This window comes from Nesoenas mayeri (assembly GCF_963082525.1).
Source record: "Nesoenas mayeri genome assembly, chromosome: 1".
Taxonomy (NCBI): domain Eukaryota; kingdom Metazoa; phylum Chordata; class Aves; order Columbiformes; family Columbidae; genus Nesoenas; species Nesoenas mayeri.
Genome location: NC_137541.1, coordinates 123,814,351 through 123,835,758, shown reverse-complemented (window position 1 = coordinate 123,835,758; position 21,408 = coordinate 123,814,351). Strand labels below are relative to the sequence as shown.

General features: G+C 41.9%; 1 protein-coding gene across 1 annotated transcript in view; it reads right to left on the bottom strand.

The window, feature by feature from the left end:
- Window positions 1–21,408, bottom strand: part of URB1 (URB1 ribosome biogenesis homolog) — a 56,366-nt gene that overhangs the window by 8,944 nt on the left and 26,014 nt on the right. The window contains exons 16-32 of the mRNA XM_080352576.1: window positions 19,501–19,617; window positions 18,714–18,852; window positions 17,457–17,627; window positions 16,208–16,404; window positions 15,408–15,632; window positions 14,685–14,864; window positions 13,245–14,100; window positions 12,158–12,359; window positions 11,783–11,960; window positions 10,595–10,653; window positions 9,637–9,830; window positions 7,817–7,927; window positions 7,662–7,725; window positions 5,711–5,882; window positions 5,060–5,162; window positions 537–697; window positions 56–167 (exon numbers count right to left, since the gene is read on the bottom strand). Coding sequence (XP_080208702.1) covers window positions 56–167; window positions 537–697; window positions 5,060–5,162; window positions 5,711–5,882; window positions 7,662–7,725; window positions 7,817–7,927; window positions 9,637–9,830; window positions 10,595–10,653; window positions 11,783–11,960; window positions 12,158–12,359; window positions 13,245–14,100; window positions 14,685–14,864; window positions 15,408–15,632; window positions 16,208–16,404; window positions 17,457–17,627; window positions 18,714–18,852; window positions 19,501–19,617 — 3,241 coding nt within the window. The remainder of the gene's footprint in view (window positions 1–55; window positions 168–536; window positions 698–5,059; window positions 5,163–5,710; window positions 5,883–7,661; window positions 7,726–7,816; window positions 7,928–9,636; window positions 9,831–10,594; window positions 10,654–11,782; window positions 11,961–12,157; window positions 12,360–13,244; window positions 14,101–14,684; window positions 14,865–15,407; window positions 15,633–16,207; window positions 16,405–17,456; window positions 17,628–18,713; window positions 18,853–19,500; window positions 19,618–21,408) is intronic.

Below are 21,408 nucleotides of genomic sequence, written 5' to 3'. Positions count from 1 at the left end.
CAGTGGCTCTCTCCTGTTTAACACCCAGGAGTTCCACACACAGTAGGTTACATACCTGGCTTCAGAATCTGCTGTGCCACACGAGCAACGTAGAGGGCCAAAGAGAAGGTAAATCTGAGGTTCGGCTGCCTGATTCCATTTTGCACAGAATCCAAAAGATACAGCAACTGCAGCAAAAGAGCCCAGGGGAGAAATGCTTGAACCATAACTCAAACAAATACAGCAGGAGACCATGAATGCATAAATAAGCTTTTAGGGTGTTTCACAGGCCATAAATCAAATATAAATCCCACCAGGATTTCCATTCCTGCAAATAAAATTCCTAGGAAATTTCTAGAACACCTTTTTCTGCCCACTGATTATAACAGGAGGAAACACAAAGAATAGAAGAAAAACAATAGAACAGAGGATTAAAAGGTGCTTTTAGCTCTCTCACCATGTACATATAGACAGACGAGTAAAGCGACGACTTTCCTTCAAGCGTCCATGACATAAAACGTCTAAGTTGGCAAACTATCAACCAAGCTCAGTCTTACCTGACTCTTCTCTCGAAAGCGAGCTCCTTCCAGATGAGAACGAAAGGAAGCCAGGACAAAATACGCAGCTGCTCTCATGTTGGAATCATAGCTGCTAAGGGCAGCTACTGTTAGACCCAGGGCATTGACTTCGACAAACTTGTGACACGCCACTACACACTCTGTAGGAAGAGGGAAAAAAAGAAAAAGGGAAAGAAAAACACCCAGTGCATTATAGTGACATGTCATAGAGTATATAACAGCACTATAATCCTTAACAAAACTTCAATTCATAAGCACCAACTTCTAGGTCTACCCCTACAAACTATTAGTTCACTGCATGCTGAAGGCTCCTTCAGCTAACAAAGGCTTTCTGCCAATCACTCTGAACAGGAATTCTTTACCTGAGTTGAAACTAATGTGGTTAGTTTCATTTATGTGAGAGAGAGACGACTCTGCCTGCTAGACCATGCCGAGTTAGGAGTAAATTCTGTAAAGACATCACATAACTCACTGTTTCAGGAAAGTTAAGCACAAAGAAGAACAAGAGGGAAAATTCTCCTTAAAACATTTTCTGGGTACTGAAAGAAAGATCAGCATCACAGATGAAAAGCCCGTCTGCACTACAGAGCTTCTGTTAGAGAAAGGACAGGAAAATAATACATAAATAAGCCATTAGCCACACCAGCTGTTACTGTGCAGGCATGAGCGATTCTGCTGGCAAGGCATGTTCCAAGCAAAGCACTCAACTGTGCCCTTCTGGGACAAACAAAATCCTGCCAGGAACAGTAACCAGTTGAACAGAAAACACACCCTTGAATCTAACATTTATCTTCCATAGCGTTTGGCCATCAATTGGGATTTAGAGTTTCTTATTTAAGGGCTGTGTATTTTGAAGAGCTTGTGCCATCTCTACCCACTGATGGCTAGAAATGACTTGATGTAAACCTCTACAATATTTCCTGCGCTATTTCTATTCCATTCACCAGTAACACAAAGCAATGGCACCTCAGTAGTGTTTTACCAGCTAAAAATGCAAATGTATTGTGGTTCCGAGTTTAACAACAATATTCACATTTTCTTGTAATTCACACTCAAGGTCAAAAGGAAGTTTCTGAGAAACAAATATTCCTATTTAAGAAGAGGCTTTAGTCTTACTGACAAGTACCTATATTTAGTCCACTGATTTCCTCCCCCACCACCACCCACACACAACTAATATATATATATATATATATATATATATATATTTTATATATATTTATGTGAAAATCACAGATTATTTGTGTCCCCGCAGCAGCAGCTGGGCTCTTTCTCCCATCATTTCCTCAGCTGCCAGAACTCCTACTTCAAAACCTCGTGCCTGGCAGTTTCACATCCAGCTCTGCTAGTTATGGGCCAGGCAACGGCAGGGTCTCCACCTCCCAGCACTGCCCCAAACCAGCCCACTGCTACCTGACCAATGCAAAGGCATTGCTGAATTGCAATAACAGGTATTTTCAGTGAGTTGTTTTACAAGCTGTTTCAATACTAGCAATTACCGTGCGCGTCGCTACACCACTCCTCACCAAAGCACATCAAATTTAACTGGCATACTGCAAAACACCTCAGCCATTCTCCTAGTGAGTGAAAAGATACCTCAGTTGTTATCGTGAGATACCTCTCGCAACACCAGAGCTTGTACAGATATAGCTCTATCCTCCTCTGCTTCCAGGCACTGGGCGAGGCCCAGTGAAAACCATGAGAGGAGCAACAACAGGGCAGGAGAAAGAGAGAGCCCAGAGGGACACCAAATCTATGCCTTCTGTTGCCTCCTGCCTGGGGCAAAGCAACTCCACACTTCCCACTCCTCGGGCAAGATGCAAGGGTGCAAGGTAAGCACTCAGAAATGGACGCTTTCTGTTGAAGCCCAAGTGAACATGCAAAGATGATCTAAAGCTCGTCTGTGTGCAGAGGATTCTCCATCACTTATGGACATCTCACAGAGAGCCCTAGCCCGTACAACAACCCCTCTTCAGTACAGGATCAAATATGTGTGGTGTGCCCTTTCTCAGTAAGCCGCCACATGGCTCTCCTTCAGACCGCAGTTCTTCAGAACTACTAATGTACATGAACTAGACAGACAAAGTGCAAAATTTTATGGGGTCATAACACATAGTGAAATGCAAGGTCCTCACTTCAGCAGTAAAGTGCATGCTGGTCACAGAAAGATTTATTTGGAAAACTTTATTTCACTGAAAACACGCAGTGGAAATATTTTCCATCAAGCTGACCTTGGAGAGTGCATTCAACAACTAACATAAAATAACAAGCTATTATTAAAAAAAAGTTAATTCCAAATCTGACATACAGCTTGTTTAAAGTACCTTGAGAACCATGATGGAAAAGCTTTCCACAAGATGCTTATCAGAGCTAAAGTTAGACAGAACTTGCTATCTGCCCAACTCCAGACATACTTCTTACTCAGTGAGCATTAAAGACTGTGCAACAAGTCCATGTTTATAAATTCAGCAGTTATATAACATCTGTGCACAGGGCACTGCGCAGCCAGTACAAAGAGCAAATAAATAAAGAGGAATTGGGAATTCCAAGAGCAGCTGACATGGTTTAGGAGCACCATGGGACTTGAACTCATAAATCACTTGGGCCATTTAAAAATGCCCCTCTTAGGACACAGACTCTCACTTGGCATGGAGCAGATACAAGACCTATTTTTCCCCTCTCCAGTTTTAGAGTCAGTCCATGTCAGGATACACACTGCCTCAACAGCTCCTCAAGAACACCACGAGCAATCGCTCCCCCAGCCCCACTGCTTCCCACACAGGCAGCTGTCCCTGCTGGCTGACCAACAGCCACCAAATCCCTCCAGCCAGTGAAGGTGGTGGCCTCCAGGTGGTGGGTGACAATGACAGGTGCTTTTTCCAACTATTACATCCAGGTTCAAAAGACACTGGCTGTCTATGCTCTTAATCAACAAAAAGGCCAGAGACCCAGCATAAATTGGATTGTCTAAGATCCATTCTACTGCAAAGTGCCAAATAATTCTGCTACCTTTTTCCCCTCAGTAGACTAAGAGACAGTTCTTTTTACTGCTGTCAAAATTATACAGGGCAGTTTACAACTGTAGTTAAGTATAGGCTAAGAACACACAAACCAGGTACTGTACTATAAGGGTCTAGGTGAACAAAGAAGGACTGTAAGTATGATTTCACTGAAAGACAGTTATCAGCCTGCCAATTGCTTCTGATACTATTGTTGTGGAAAGCCAAATCCAGCTGTAACTACACAGTGGTTAGTCAAAACACACAAAGAATGCTGGTTAGGAAACTCCTTATGATACTTGTCTCACTTTGATCTTTAAGGGCTCTCTCTCTAAATAGCATGCCTGTGAAGTAAACCAGGGTCATGTCAAACAAGAGAAGTGAGTCTAAGCAACTAGTTTTCAAGCACCATGCAGATCTCATAAAATTTTCCAACAACTGTGAGCACAGGCCTATTCATGATGTGCAGTGGCCCCATGCAACTCTGTCCAATGGAAAATGAGTTGGGTGAAGTTTCCTTGTACTAAAACCACAGCCTGTAACAGGCCAAATCCCCAGTTGATTCAGTCACAGAAATCAATACCCTTACAGAGATTCTCTCTGGTCAGGAAACAACTTCACCCTTCCCCAGAAATGGTGGCTTCTGGTTTATGCCCAGAGAACTCCTCCAGCATTGTAGGGCACGTTTTCTGACCTGCCCTACCTCTGCCCAGCTCCCACTGACAGCAGAGACGAAAGGAGCCAGTTACTGTTCCCAAAAACTCAGCCACAAGCAGCCCCAGATCAGAGCAGTCCTGTCAGCTGCAGGTGGGGCACTGTGTGTAACAGCAGAAGGCACCATCCCTCCCATGCCTGTCTTGCTGTGACACCATAGCTGATGCAGAATACCATTCTACACATTCATCAGAAAAAATACAACCTTCCAGTGGGGAATATTCTCTACTGATCCCTCTTATGCTATTTTATAATGACATTGTGCTGGTTTTCATGCTATACAGAATGCTGTTCAACAGATCAGACTACATAAATCTGCGTCTACTTTGTCTCTTCCAAGCTGTTTCCAGTCCCAGTTTAAAAACTTCTCTTTATCTTAAGCAGAACAGTCCCTCTACAAAGGGTTAATCCACTATGTTTAAAAGAGCTATGAGGGAGCACCTAGCCTTCTAGACAAGAGCAGCTCAGCAGGTATGCCTATCTGCTGCCACTTTGCTCTATTTTGAATAGCCAGATCTTACTAGATGCAGTGCATTATTTGGAAAAGTGCTTTTAAAAAAAACCCAACAAACTTTAATGCCAATTATGCCTTGTTAATTTTTAAGTTGTTCCGAAAATTATAATGCAATGGAGTAGGTGGTTAAGTGATGTATGTTCATTCTCTCCAAAGCCAGGAACGAATTTCTTTGTAGCATTAGCTCTTAGATCGAAAATAACAGAGCTACAGAGGAAGCCATGCAGCTCCCACAGCAGAATAAAATTACATTAAATATCAAACATTCACTTTACCTGGTCTGGTCAATTCACTAAAGAGCTGAAGTAGAAAACAAGGATCATAGAAGTCATCAAGACTCTTGACACTTTCATCTCTATACAGTGACTTTTGTTCCTCCTGAAATGAAATCAAAACCAGTATTTGTAAGGAGTAACACCAATTTCCAGCTTGGTTACAAACTCCTTTGACCATCTCATCCAATTATAAAGTAGCTGATACTAAACCCCGCAAAATATAATGCAACATAGGGTGAGATGTGCTTGTGTTTTAAACCGGCTTTCATTACCAGGGTTCTGAAACTATTTTCCCCTAAGTAAATCAAACAGGTCTAAAAGCATGCTAGCAGACTGTGTGAAAGAAGACCCCACCATCAGTGGATTCCTGGACAGTCAAATTTAACAACTGTTTAAAAGTTAAATTTTGGTCTCACTTATACATGGCAACCTTTGCAATGCTGCACAATCACACCTGCAGACAAGATGTTGTCCGTCTACTGCAACTCATTTGAAAAGTGCTCCTAAATAGTTCATTCCAGCCCTCCTATGAATTTAAATTACTTTCCTGATGTAAACAAATGCATTACATGAATGCAAAAAAGAAATTACTGAAGTGAAAGGCTCTTTTTCTATATCAAAAGGATAATTCAGCAGTCTGAACCAAAGCACCTCTGGTGACAGAAGACGGCGATGTTGGGGGAAAGACAGAATTGTCTTCATCATCTTTTCTCGATCTAGCAGACACAAAATCTCCTCCATGCTTGGCTGCTGCCAAAGTGACTTCCCCAGACTCTTGCACGTTTTGTGATGCTCCACAGCTGCTGGACCCCAGAGCAGGATTCTTAAACATCATTAAAAGCAAAGGCATTAGTCAACAGACTGCTAACACTGAGTGAAAGGCAATAACAGAGGATATAAATTAGTATTTAAATTTTCCTTCACTTGTACTTATCCCGTGGGAACTTGAAACTAGAACTCGTTTCCCTAGCAACACCTTCTTCATCCATCCAAAAGCTTTTCAAACTCAGTCTGAGGGTGTCTCATTAACTATTTCCTACTCCAAGTCAGAACTTACCTTCCCAGAAAAAAAGCACTTTTAAAAAATTTAAACTATAAATGCAAGTAAGTATGACAGCAGCTGCATGAAGAGACAAGTGATCAAGACCTGGTCAGACAAGGCTGTCTCAAATGCAATTGATATTTCAAACCAGCATCACAGTGGTTAGTAAAACATAAATCCTTACTCTTCTCCTCCAAGTTGCTCCTTAGACACCACTTACTTTGCTATTGTGCTTTAAGTGCTACTGATATTGTCATTTATTACATAGGTACTGTCAGTGAGGCAGCTGGAGGGATGGCGTTAGGCTTCTTATCCTCCAGAACCTGAAGACTCTCATTTGTAACACAAGTTGGGTTCTGCTGGGCTGCACGTACAGCACTTTTCCTGAATGTTCTCTGTGGTCACTCAAACTCTTCAGTGCTGGGATCAAGTCTAGCCCAAATTTTTGAGCTACCAATTCACGTCAGGGTACAGTATGAAATCGTTTCTCCTTTAAAAAAGCTATAAAAGTTTTGGGACCTAACTGCTTCTGAAATGAGTCTCCTCACATAACACTCTCCCATTCACAAATGCTTTCAGTAAAGACTTATACAGGATGCAGCTAGTGTCAGAGTCCTGGCTTCTAGAAGCCACTTCAGCTCCTTGCTAACAAGAACCTTCATCTTCTGTCCTCGTCACAGGCTACAAGGATTATCTGTATTTTCAGACAAAGCTAAGGGAGGTTCTTTGAACTCAGAGTCCAGTCCTGCTGCAACTGGCTGTGCTGGTACTCTTGCACTGCTGTTAATATTTATGCTCCTGCCTCAAAGACAGAAAAATGCATTTGAGCAAGGCAGACCAAAAACATCAGCGTATGTAAGAACTAACAGCAACAGACTTCCCTGTGGACTGCTTGGGTACAGGGCCTGAAAAGAAACTGACTATTCTATACAACACATGGTTATCCCTTCTGAAGCATGTAGATGTATTGCAAGGTTGCGGTATAGGGATGGCTACAGTTCAGACTGATGAAAAACAAGGAAAGCATCGATATCATGTTAGTACTCCCAAACTAACAATATACATGTAATACAAGCGGTTATACTCTCAATTCTCCACTGGTATATTCTTTTTCAGCAAAGCACCAGAGACGAATATCCCACATACAGGGGTAAGATCACTGAAAAGGGCCAGCAAGGGCTGTGCTGAGTAGCAAATCCTGTATCCCAAGGGAACAGGGAAGGGGAATGATTTCTACACTAGCAAGTTGTGCTTTGGCCTTCATGTGTGATGACATCCCTATAGTGGATTCTTCTCTATCGCTCACTTAGAGAGTGAGGCACTACTGAAATGGGACAGGCCCTCACCCAACCCACAGATACCCCAAACCTCAGGAAACACATGACAATTTTGTTAAGAATAAGAAATACATAGGAAAAATGTTTCCAAAAGCAACATTCACCTCTAAATTTGACCTTGCTCACTCTTTATCACAGTTAAAAATAGGACCCTGGAAAAACAGCAATTGTGAGACTGCTTATTTCCATGTAGTTACTCGAAAAGGAAAGGTGGTTGGCTTACCTGGAATTTATAAGACTTTGATTATTCTTCTCATATAACTGAAGCAGTAGCAGTATCTTCTGATCTAAAAACAAAGATGAAACCCAAAGTCAGTCACCTATGAAGATGAAAACCAGGTCTAGTAGGAAGTACCTTACCCAGACTAACGCACTTACCTACAGCACTCAGTGTAGCCCCGTAGGCACCCAGCAACACAGCAAGGTGACTGCTCTCACACAGAGAAGGGCTGAGTTTCACAACTGTCAGCAGTATATCCACCAAGGCCTCTGAAATAAACACACAGCTTGAGCTTTGCTGCTCTCTCAGACAGTGTGCATATAAATACTCCCCCACACACATACCCTCTCTAAACAGATGTACATACAGCACTGTACATTTTAGATCAAGATCTATCTCTATAAATACCAGAAACCATCTCCTTGACTGCACTAAAGGACAATTACGATGCACTTCAGCCAAGTGGAGTAATATTTTTGAAGAAATTAAAACACCGTTTCTAAGCTGGACACACAAATGTTATCGTGAGCTGGGGTATACAAGGTGGCTCACTACCCCACAGAAACTTTCAACGTGTACATATCTGCTCTCCGTTAAAAAGTGCTATACCCTATCCTACCATACCACAGCTCCCTCCTCTCCTAAGAAGGCATATTAAATTAGCTCAGGACTTGCAGAGACTAAAGTCAGACATCCCAACAGCTTCTCTGAGCTACTCAAGAAGTTACAGCAAGAACTTGTAAGTTCACACCCCGGCTGCAGTTACTTATCAAAGTGCATTTAAACAGGGGTCATCACTGCAGGATCCAATTAGTTAGCTAGCTACAGGAACACTTTTCTGGGGCGCACAAAAATTATCTACCTTTGTTTTATAACTAGCTGAGAAACAGATCGAATAAGTGATCAGGTTGCTCAAAGGCAAATAGGGTTTCTGTGGCAGATTCAAGACCTGAATCCAGATTTCTTCACTCCCAGTATCTGAAAAGGCATGGGCTTTTTCCCCTAGTATCTACAGGAATATAAAATATACATCAAGACAAAACAGATCATAAAGACAACAGCCTGAACGAATGCATTCTTGACACCAAGTTTCCGAATTAATGAAGTTAGTCTCAAACAATCCATCTTGCTCTACAGAAATACACGCAAAAGGTAAAACACAGGCAATATGCAGAAAAATCTATCACTTGTTTTTAAATTCACTAGATTTGTGACTTTACAAGAGCTTCTTGCTCTTTTCAGGCAATTTAAAACTTGGAAGTTTGTTTACATGTTGCTAACTGATCTATACAAAATTTGTTATCCACATGCTGCCCCGAGAATTTCCTCCCCTTTTTTTGTATGGCTCCTTCAACCCCGGAATCTCAAAGCCCTGTACAGTGGGAAAAACCTGAGGTCTATGCAGATTTAATGATTAGTTCAAGGTCAAGTACTTTAGTTGGCAGAGATGAAGAAACAAAGCCAATCCTACACGTAAACTATCACCCAATTTATATTACTCATGGAAGGATATTCCTCATGGAAGTTTGCAATAACAAATATACATTGATTAAATCATCGGTTTTGATACAACCTGCAAAATCAACTTCTGAATCAAGCTACTGTCAAATGATGGCCTCTGTCACACGTTTCTAAGAGAACCTATATGCCCTTCAGTGACCCTACACTAGCAACCTCACAGAAATCAAAAGAATCAATTCAGTGTTTCAACAAGGTTGAAAAACAAATAAAAATCCCAAACCCACTTTTTCAGTAGTTTCAGGGAAAAAAAAAGTGTTTAAAACCAGCAGCCATAAAATGAATACAACATTTGGATCTAAGTAAAGGTAAAATTTAAAAATAAATGCTAATATTCTGGAATTGTTTAATAGCTCTGCAAGTATATGTAGGTGGATAGGTTACTGCATGGATAGAATATAATACAAGAAAGACAAGATTACTAAATATAGTTAAAGGGAAGCAGTAGAAAAAAAATAACCTCTTGTCGCGACATTTGTGCCATCTTCTTCTCTTGACCTCAGTATGGCTGACAAAAATAGAGAGTGCTGCGTGACCATCATGTGAAGTTTGGAGAGCTTGACTAATCTCTGACTAAGTGAGGATTCTTTCTTGTATAATAACTGAATAGCAATGTTCAGGACTTTCAAAAATGCTTCCTCTCTGTAGCGGTACCTTTGGAAGAAAGGATCACAGAAAATTCAGACCAAACCAAAAGGAAAGCAGCTTGAAAAAAATCTGTTTAAGACATGAGAACTTTGCAAAGAAAGCAGATTTAGTAAAACAAAAACAAAATTTAAAAAAAAAAAAAAAAAGAAAACACATGTATCTCTTTCCCTGAGCTGCTTTAATTTTTTTTTAAGCTATACTGGCATCTTAATTACAAAAGAAAAAAGAGAATCAACACAGAATCAACACAGAGTGACTCTCGTAGCCGCACTGATCTTAATAAAGGATTAGGACTTTGCCTACCAACCCTTCAGACAGCAACCCTTCAGATTAACACTTCTATCTCTAAAGAAGCTAAGATTATCCTAAACTGTTTTTTATTTATTTAATTTAAATGGTTTACATTTAAAGGTGAAAGATCTGATTCTGATTTCTTATGAATTGTATTTAAGAAATACCTTAAATAAAAGAAATCAGATGAGCATAAATGTTCTTTATGCCAGTTGAAAAGAAGCTACTCCAGCTACCTAGTTAGCTATGTTAGTTATGCTAACTGGAGCACAAAATCCAAATCTGCCTGCCGTTGTGCAGGTTCAGGATCCAATGAAACCAGTGGATGTGACATAGAGCGCACCCTGAGAAACAAGGAGCACTGTCAAATCTGATTGAACTCAAGGGAAACAGGGTGTTTTCAGTACAATGTAGGACAAGGCCAAGTGAACAGAACTGTAGCTCCCACAGCACTTTTGGTGCATCTCAAAATTACTTACTTGAGTCCCGTCTTTACAAGGCTGTACCAGTCATCTGGGTCCACTTCTTCAACAAAGCGCTGTGCATGTAATAAGTTAAAAAGATGTTCACATTTAGCACATAGAGCTTCTACAGATCATCAAGACCAGCAGTTTTTGTTCAACAGACACACTAGCAATGTGTAAGCCGAGCACTCAGGTGGGATGATCAGAGGATAACAGGGAAGAAACCTCCTGATTCAAATGAAACTGTAAGTCTGGTTTTGTCGGTCCTAGGAGCAGGGGAGCATATGTGCTGTATGCAATTAAAAAGCACGTTGGTCTGTACGTACCAAAAAACCCAGAGTCTTGAAACTGTTCATACTCCTGAAGTGTGAAAGGAACAAAAAGTCAGCAAGTCAAAGCAAGAGACTTGGGTACCAGGATTTTGTGTACCTACAATGTGCTGAAGCTAACCAGTCTTTGCCTGTTGCAAACAGAGGTGGCTGGGTGTGCATGTTCTTTACAAAAACTGATCTTCCCTGAAATGTTATAAACCACAATAAACAACAGTCAGTTTTAAGAAGACTGACAGCTGCACATGCCAGCAGTCCTGGTGCTAACCTCGTCAGACCTGCAAACACCATCAGGATGAACACTATGAGGTAACCCCTCAGGTCCTGCAAGACTGCTGTCCTATACAATCAATCATGTCCCAAAAGGGAGTCTCACTAGAAGCCAGTAAGAGGTTAAAAGCATTCACTGTCTGCAAAGACCTTCATTTTTATGTCTCACATGAATCTGCCTTCCTTACTGAACTAGAGAAGTGTTCTTTACGATCAAAGTCCAGATTTCTATCTCCAGTCCACCGGATTTCTGCCACACATCTAGAGGGCATGGCAGGTGGGTCTTGTTGGAAGTGTCTCTATCACTTTTTTTTTTAATGAAGACATTCACTGGCAACCTTTGATTTTTAACTCTTGAACACCTCAAACCCTGACTTTCAAAGGGAAATGTTAGTGGAAAGCCACCATCAAGAACAACTCAACTGCTCCTTATAAGGGATTAGCAGGACTAAGTTAACTCTGCAAAAGCTATTAAAATCCCACAGAATCCATAATCTATAAAACAGAAAATAAAGTCCAATCTGTATTTACCCAGGATACAAGAGCACAATAACACATATGCACATAGTCACATTATGGGAAGGCAGATAAAAAGAAGTCTCACCAATAATTCTTCTAGCCTCAGCAGCATGGACCTCTCCACTTCTTGCTTGCTTTCATCTCTGTTGCTGTTGTATATGTCAATTAATCCCTTCATGCAGGCTGACAACAGGCGCTTCCTCCAGGAATGCAGCTCTTCCGAGTTTTCAAGCACTCTAGATATGGCATCTGCCACCCTCCAACTGCAGAAAGATTTTTTTTTTATGTTGTAACATGCTTTTTGTATGCGATAAAGATGTCTTTCTGCCCAAGTGTAAAGTGACAGATTTTCTGAAGAGAGGATGTCAGCATTGTTCACAATATTTTCATTCATGCATATCTATCACAACACTTTATAGGACAAGCTGAGTCCTGAAACAGGGAAACTGGACTTGCCTACCTCTCGATATTTTCTGCTTTCTCGAGAGCAGCAGGAAGCTGGTCAATAAGGCTTCGCAGCCCTTTGCTTTCTGAAGATGGCAACAACTTTGAAAGAACTTGCAGTTTCACAGTGGTCTCATGCGATGCTTCTGTGTCTTGCCATACACCGCAGAGCTCCTTCCACAGAGCTTTCCTCAAGACAGGTGTGACAGCTGAGACCACTGTTGGGGGAGAGCAGGGGATATAGGTTCCACCATCTAAGTGTGTTAAGTAACAACAGACTTATAATTACAAAAATCCCAAATCACTTTTCTAATAGAGGCTCATGTTACTTAGTTTCTAGGAAATTACATGACAGTAGCTGCTAATCTGCTACAGAGAAGTGCACTCTCTATTGCTCCATAGTACCATTAGGTCTTTTCCCTACTTGAAATTCTCCTAGATAGAGTTGGCTTTCCCCACCAACTGCTGCAGTCAGTCTGTTTTTGTTGTTCACATTTCTATGCAATATGAGATATGAAAACAAAGTGATCCTGTTCTATCGAGTTGAACCATAACTTGTAGTTTTGCTGGTAGAAAATTTAACAGTCATGTCAATTTAATATTGGTGTTCGTTTGGAAAGTTTTGGACTGCCAATTTAGGAAGGCATTACTGTAGGAAGCTGTATTTGGAGATTTATTTTAGAAGGAAATTTTGGACTCTTGTACAAGTGAAAGCTTACACTCTGCAAAACCATATGGCTATGGCATTCCACTCACCAGATAGGGTTCTATCTACGCCCAAGAAAAAGTTTTTACCTCCTATACTAAGCCAAGATAAGCATGAAGACAGATTTTCACATGCACTAAGTGGTAAGGGCTTCAAAAGAGAAAACTGAGCACTAGCAACTCTAAGAATACTTTGCTTCAGTCCAACAGGCAAGCTTCGTTACAGTCCTTTACCTTTTATACTGGAGAGGTGCTTCTAAGAGAATAATCAGAAGTTAAACATGTAACTGTTATCACCCCTACTTATTGTGCAGAGGATGGAAAACTTTAGAGCCAGAAAAGCCCACACGGAGAATCTGGCCTCCCAAATCAAAAACAGGGATCAGCTGTGGCTTTACCTGCAGAAGGTCGGGTGAAATCATACTGGTCTCTGCATTGCAAATACACATTAAAGAGTGGAAGAAAACCCTCCATGTTTTTCCTGAGGTACTTCGCAGTGGCACCGCTCAGACACCACAGCTCAAACTGCAGCAGGTGAGTCCTACAGTGTTTTAGCAGCGTGCCCACGATGGCAAGGCAGGTTTCTGACATCTGGTTAAGGCAGTGAACATGCACCTCTATGCTGACTGCATGTGCAAGGACTGGCTCGCTTTGGAGAGCCTGAAGGAAAACTTTCTCCAAATCTTTGCTGGCTGATGCTGTCATCAGTATCCCCAAAGCTTTAATGTGCTCTGTGGACAGCAGTAGTTCTCCTTGTTGGGTCTGCCTTTGGTAGCTCTCCGTGAGAAGCTGCACCAAAATCTGTCCGTAGAAGCTTAATTGTTTCCCTTTTTTAGGGGATTTTTCAGATTTCTGAGTAGTCAAGCTCATCTCGGGAAGTCGCAGCATGGTTAAAGTGATCTCCTTCAGCTGCGCTGCAGCCATGTGCATGTGCAGCTCCTCCAGAGCCTCCAGCTGATGAGACTTCTTGGGAGAGACCTGGCTTCTGTCTTTCCCTGCAGCCTGTAGCTCTTTCAAGACACTTTTTGTGATAGCTTCAAAGTACTTGGATAACACGTGTTTGTGATCCATGCTCTGCAGCATCGGGGCACCCATTTTCAAGAGCTGGAGCACACCGGAATTGAGGTGAGCCGAGAGGAGCTTCACAGTGACAGGATTCAAACTGTGCTGAGGAAGAGAACGTTGTTCTAAAGCCAGGAACCAACTCTCCAGCGTAGGGTGTCTGAAAATCAACATCAGCATATCTTCTAGTGTCTGTAACAAATGGTTGCAACAATATCACTGAATTGATAAATTATAGGCGGGGGGAAGGGGGGAATATCATTCATCTACCTGTTTTGCAGAGTATGTTTTTACAATTAGTGAACATGAAATTGTCTATTAACTGGTCAGAAGATAAAAATATTTACTAATTACATGCACATAAATACCATTCTTTCAACATATATGATGTGGGAGGCATGCCTTCACTCCACATGCTTCATGTGTCTCAGCATTTCCAGAGGAAAACTGTGTATTCTGGGGTTTGTCAACACAGTCCCATTCTAATCTTCATAAATCCACAGAACAGATAAAAGGGGGCAAAAATTCACTCCTCCAAGTACATAATCTGCATAACCAGGCTTTACGCTGGGCTTATGGAGTAGAATTTCTTCTGCAAAGGTGAGAAATCTCTGTCAGGACCTCTCCTGAACACATTCCAGCTTAAGGATGAGACTGTGGATGATGGAGTTGGTCAAATTAACATTGCAACAAAACATCTGTTTCCCTAGAGAATAAATAAAATCAACATTTACTAACAAGTGTGTTTCTGGCGGCTGTATCAAGAGATTTGGTACCTTGTCATTTGAAGATTCCTCTGTAACCAGAGCTTCTTCATCCACAAAGAGATTTGATTCAGTTTGATGCTCTTCTCGTTTCTTCTGATTATCCAACTCGATCTGATTTCCCCGGCACAACAGGCTGCTCAGCAGGTCCACATAGAGGTCAACAAGGCGAGGACCAGAAGTTTTACTAAGCTGTGAAAATACAGACACCTTGAAAGTTCAGAAAAGAGAAGGATGGGAGCAGAAGGATATTTACCTAACAGGAACAGAAATTAACTAAGAACTTCCTAGACTGCAACCTTTTCTGAGAGAAGGAATCACCCTCCTCTGTAGAAACTTGATTCTAAGAAAAGTCTGAGGGTATCAAATAAATATTTATACATTTTAATCTACACTGCAACTTTTCATGTAACACAGGCCAGTAAATTTCACTCTCTAGAAAGGCTTCTTACGGAGACCCATGAGATGGAATTAAAATATGGAGTTTATTTGCACTACACATAGATCAGTAAGGTAACCCATGCAAAGTAAATCCAAGACTCCTCAACAATTAGGGCAGATGTTTGTTCACAAATTAGGTGCAGGTTTGTCTGTTGCTCTATAGTATCAGTGAGAGCTGAGCACATGACAAAACACCAGAATTGAATTATTACATTTTAACAATCAAGTCATTTGTACTTTCTGCTTTAAAATTAAATAAACCAACCCTTAATATCATCATAACATTGCTCTTACATTGCCGAAGTTCTCCACTGTGGATTTCAGGTATAACAACACTTGCTTTACTCCTAACAAAAGCTGTTCAGGTGGGACCTGGGAAGCCAAATCTCTCAATTTTGTCTGGATATCGTCTTCCAGTAAGGTATTGCTTCCTCTCTCATAGGCTTTCTTTAGCAAAGGGGTAAACACAGAATCCAGGGCTACAGCAGGCTCTTTGCCCATTTCTTTGTGTTTTTTAAACTGTTTAAAATGGAAAAAACATAAAAGAAAAATAAAGATGAGTATGAATCAAAAGTTTTTTCAGGTACCTTTGCTTTGAAACGAGTTCTGTGCTAAAACTGGGACTGAAGTTCCAGAAGCACATGTGTACAGTCCCGTCCTCACAGAGCTAGTCACAGGTATCCCATGGGGAACCTGCACACAGTCACTGCTGGGCTAACAGAAAAACACATGAACACTGAGCACAGCTGGTCTGTGCATGCCCAACCCCATACCTGGGTGACACCAACCACCATAATCTGGTCCCTTGGGCCACACTGTATTTTATGCTACACTGTGCCTGATAAGGAGCCGAACTCTGAGTGGCTGCATACAACCCCTGAGCCCTGGTTTCACTTCCCAGACCCAGCACAGACCTCTTCTATCATTAGAGAAAAGCCCTTGAGCAAATTTGAGTCACAACCTGATCAAGAAGCAATATAGAATTAGCTTAATGTAAATGCACTTTCTGATGGAAATGTAACCTTTATGCAGTGTGAGGTTTTATAGTAAGTAATACTGGCTCAAGCATTCAAGTGACTTCAGGTATGGCATACCACAGGTTGCTGAGATTGCTGGGGTATCCAGAGACTGTAGTACTGGTTAAATTGGTAGAGCTGAGGATACTTAGAAACTTTCAGTGACTGCAGATCTTTATCGTAGAGCTGAAACATCAAGCAGAGGGCGAGGGGATCTCTTTGACAGTGCAGGAGGTCAGTGAAAACAGCAACAAGATACTCTATGACGTGTGCTCCTAGAAAAGCAAAATAAAAAATGAAACCTCTGTTGACAGAACTAATCTGAAGGAGTAGACACTAAGGCAATCCTCTTTCCTTAAGGCCTGGGCAGCAGGCCATATAGCATTGTTTTTAAAAGCACTGAACAGGATTAAAAGGTGTTTGTGATAAGCTAGACAAGTGTTTCTGACCCACTGAGGTATCTGGAAAAATCCTCCATACAGTAGTCCTTGCTTGATGTAAATAATCACCCCACTTTAAGATACATGCTCAGGTTGGCCTTTCTCCTTCCAGACACGCATACACTAACTCCACTTTCACTATGTCATGCTAAACTTATCTATATTTTGACGGGTAAGGACCACAGCCCCGCACCACCTAAGAGCAGAACAGATATCTACTGGGGGGAACACACCCAGGTTAACATGCACTGGTTAAATATGGAGGATTTTCTTGCAGAATGGGGATGCTCAGTTGCACCCCAGGTGCTATTCAACAGCCAAATATACATAGGGCTTAGTGAGGCACTGTGGAGTTGGCAAATCCTGCTCTGAGGCCAACTGCTGCCCCTGTTATACCTTGCTCCTCCAAATCCTTTCCTCAATAAGGTGGTAGAACTTGGCAGCATTCAGCCCTGGAGCTTCCAGGTCAAGACTGTATATGCAGGAAAGTTATCTCTGCTCCTCACATCCCCTCTAAACTGTGCTCAGAGCTTGGGGTCATTTTCCTCCTCCATTTCCCTGCATCTCATATGGCAAAACTGGTTTCTCTTCTTCTAACCTGGGCAAGTTTTTTTTCCCACAGTAGGAACTTCCTGAAGTCAAATGGCAGTTCATAGAATGCCCAAATTTCCACCTGTTTTCTTTTCTCCAGAAACCCAAAGCTTCTTTAGGGTCAGGAAAAAAGGACAGAAGCACACCATAAGCTTTAATGCTTCTCAAGTAGGGAATGCCATGGCAAGCACCTCCTTCTGCTTGCAAGGAAGACAATAAAATGAAGCTCATTCAGTAAGGATGATCCCACTTCCGCTCCACTAGCACAGATGATACCAAGAAACAAAAGTCTGTACCTGTTCCATTTTCAGTCTGAAGCAACAGTATATTCCTGGCTTCTAATGCAGCAGGGACAACAGCACTGAATGGAAATGTTTGGATAATCATGTCTTCATTTAAAGTGAACCCAATTTCTTCATCCAAGCCATCACTGCCCTCAATTAGGACATCCACCATATCCAGGACATCTATTAAATGGGAAAAAAAAGTAAGCAGAGGTTTCGGACTAACTAGGAAACCACAGAAGTAGAATCCAACAAGACAGCTTCTGAATTCCCCTAGCAGAAAAAAGTATGAAAGACACATTCATCTAGCAATGTAATGGTAAACACAACTGTACAATTCACGGTCTCCTACAGTGTGCTTAGCTTTACTTCTTGCTTTTCAACACTGCTATACAACTGACAGAAGAAAGGGAAGGGAAGAGCTGCATCACCTACCACTATCACAACGGCTTTAGGTAAGGATTATCAGAGCGTAAGAGTGACAGGAAATACATATGGCAAAGTATGAAGGAAGCAGCCACTTCCTCACTAAAAGAACATCCTGACTGAGCAGTCCTTGAAGAGTTTCTCAGCTCTACACGGCCACAGAAACAAATCTTGGTCATGAAAGAGTCAAAGACTGCTTTAACATATGAAGAAAATACCATGTATTCTGTGGCTGGCATTACACCTCTGTAGCAGTCAGCTCAAGGCAACTGATGCACATTGCTATGGAGTGTTAAACCACCTCAACTATCCTACATTTATGTACTGCAAATTCCTACACATGGACTGTTACAGCACAACAACTAGCATGTGGTAAGTTGCCCAAGTGTCCACATCTGCAGAATTTTTACTTTGTCTGCAGTAGAGCTGTGACTGGTCCCAAAAAACAGGAGCAGCAAAATTCCAGCTGTGTGCCAGGGAGTAAGTAAGTTCCCTGGGCGCCTCATCCCTCTCCTCCTGGATGAACACATATGAGCAGCCCCAGGGAGAGGAACTGTAGTAGTTTTCATTTTATTTAAAAAATGCTACTGCAGAAGTCTGAAGAGAGATTTAAAACACTGCTAAAATGGCATAAGTCCATAAAAAATTACTTTTGGGGGTTAAGTGGTAACTTTGCAATTGAGACTTCTACCTCTGATACAAAATACAACTGAAGGGCTGAATCCTGTAGGCCCTTACTTAAGCAAGATTTCTACAGTTACCAGTCATCCATCTGCAGATTAGGGCGTGAAAATTTAGCACAAAGTCTCGGAATCCTCCATTGTTGAGGGAATCATCACATACCGTCAATGTGAGAGACAGGGATGCTGACGTTATCAGAGTCTTGTTTAAACATATTAACTTGGAGCATACTGGCTTCCTGAACAAGGTCTGCTGCTTTATCTGTATATGGATAGGGGTTTGTCACCAGTTTCAACAGGATCTGTCAGGAGAGGTTGAGAGAGAAACATAAGTCTACAGGCTACCATATCTTGTTAATACAGACTATGTGCTCAAAGTGGTTGGAAGCTGGGAAAGTTTTAGGAGGACAGCTTCCATACACTTCTGCAGGAATCTACCTATGGTTACTTCTGTGCATAGGACACTGCGTCTGAAGGCAAAAGAAATCTCCACTGCAATTTTGCATCTGAAGTGCTACCACAGACTCAGTCCCTGGGCAAACTGCAATGAAAAGGAAGCACTGGGCATTTAACATTCTGAAAGGTAAACAAGAAATGTCAGCTTTTATTGTAAAAGATGACAGTTTACTCGGGTCTGATAATTTTGGCAGGTATTGCCACATAAAGAGGAGATAAGAGCTACTCCCTCTCCCCCAACATTCTACCCTTTTATCAACAATGCTGTAATAACAACTTATCTTTCTGGATTTAATTTTCCTCCAAATCATTTCGCTGTCCTCCCACCCAAGACAAGAAAGATGTCAGCTCTGTATAAAGAATTACAAACACTGCTTTTCTCAGAATTCATTCACTGATCTTTGACACTTTTCTCAACAATACCAAGAAAATAATTAGTTTCCATTAATGCTATTCTTGGCATTGTTAGTCTGGCTAATTTCAACAGTAGTTACCCTTTCCAAAAACTGAATCACTGCTTCCTTTTTGTCTTCTTTTGTATTATCCAAGTGTCCCAGCCAAACTGAAAGTTCCTTCCATGTGTACTCGAACACTCCGCTGTCACGTAAAACCTGTCCAGAAAACCAAAGCAGGGGGTAAATAAAAAAACAAAACCAAAACAGAAACAAACTCCCAAAAAGCACAGATCTTTTAGAATAGCAGCTTCATGTTTTCTTCTTGGAAAGAAAAAGAGTAAGTTGATGAAAAGAAATATCTGTCATTCTTACCCCCTCAGTTCAAGAGGCCTTATTGCTAATCACCAAGACTACTCTAACTGCAAAAGAGAGGGTAAAACTGAATGCATTTTTTAAAACAAAATCTCCCAAGACTGCATCGTCTGACCTCAGCATAACTAGGGCCAAGGCCTAGTGTCTTCACCATGGCTGTTTTGCTTACTGCTCTCTCAGGAGGAGCAGCAAGAAGCAATACATGACTACATTACAGATGACAGATGAAACCCTGAGCTTTGCCAGACACACGCACACAGGAGCTGTAGGAAAAGGGCAACAGGCGGTCCTGGGCCTTTAAGAATGACCAAAGTAAAAGGAAAAATATGTCTTACTCTCTCACAACTAGGAAAAATCAGCTGTGAGCAACTTCTTTCTGCTCCTGTCTTCTCAGAGCCCCTCCTCCTCTCACCTACTGTCTGCAGCACAAACCCAGTACAGCTCCGCTTGGTTCTTGCCTTCACACTGACCACGTGTATGGGATGGATCCCATACGCACCCCATTCAAGCACACTGCCAACAGCTACTCTCCGGCCTGGCCAGCCAGCATATGTCAATCTCACTGTGAACATCCACTCCCCTGTGTTAGGAACACAAGACTTCCAGAGGCGCTCAGGAATCTACTCCAGCGCACACTGGGGCAGCGTGGAGCAGATGCAGAGGCCATTGTGCTATAACACCTGCAGCGCTGTAGCCCCTCTGCCACTTCCCACGGTGTGGGGACACAGAGTAAAAGAGCTGGTTGCAGCACAGAGCCACAGCCAGGGACAATCCATCTCGCTGGTCACAGGTAGCAGAAGAGCCTTGTATGTTGGACAGCCTCAGCAGAGCTAGGGTGTCCTCTGATCCATCACATGGCCTGAAATACAAGATGTTTCCCCTGCAACACAGGCTACAAGCACTGTCTCACACACTGGTAAGGAAGGTGCTCCCAGGGCACAGCCAAAGGTAAGAGCCAGGATAAAGGCTGGCAGGACCTCTGGTCCAAGCACATCCTTCTGTTGTCAGCACTCAGTCAGCACAAGCCTTACTGAGGTCAAAGTTGCCTGGACACAGAGCACTTGTTCCCTCCACCTTACTAGATCTTACTCTTACAATTTCAGGGGAGCAGGCTATACTGCTTTAAGAGGGTTGTACATCTTTATACCATTATAGCACATAACAAAAAGAATCATACCCTTAAAAACAACCTGTAGGGAGGTTTTTGAAAACTATTGATGTAATATAAAGGAAAATCACTGCTAAATTAAATCTAAATCAGGCACCTTGTGCTTAGAAGAGTTGAGCAGATGGGTAAACAGTCAAATAAACGAACAGTGGGTCGTGACACAGCAAGGTCCAGAGAGTAGCGTAGGCATACTCACGGTTGCTGTGGGTGGTGAGGTAGACGCAATTTTACCACAGTCAAGTAACAGACATTAACATATTTAGAATTTTTTTCCCCACTTCCATGCTATCTAAATTCAGGCCCTTATCCGCGGCACCTAAATTAGGAACTTGGTGATCCTGTGCTTTGTCTGTAAAAGAAAGAAAGGAGGAGGATGGAGCAGAGGAGAAGGAGGAAGATCTGTCTGAAGGACAATCCAGATGACAGGCAATCTGAACCGCACAGTGGTAGAACCACTTGGTCCTCAC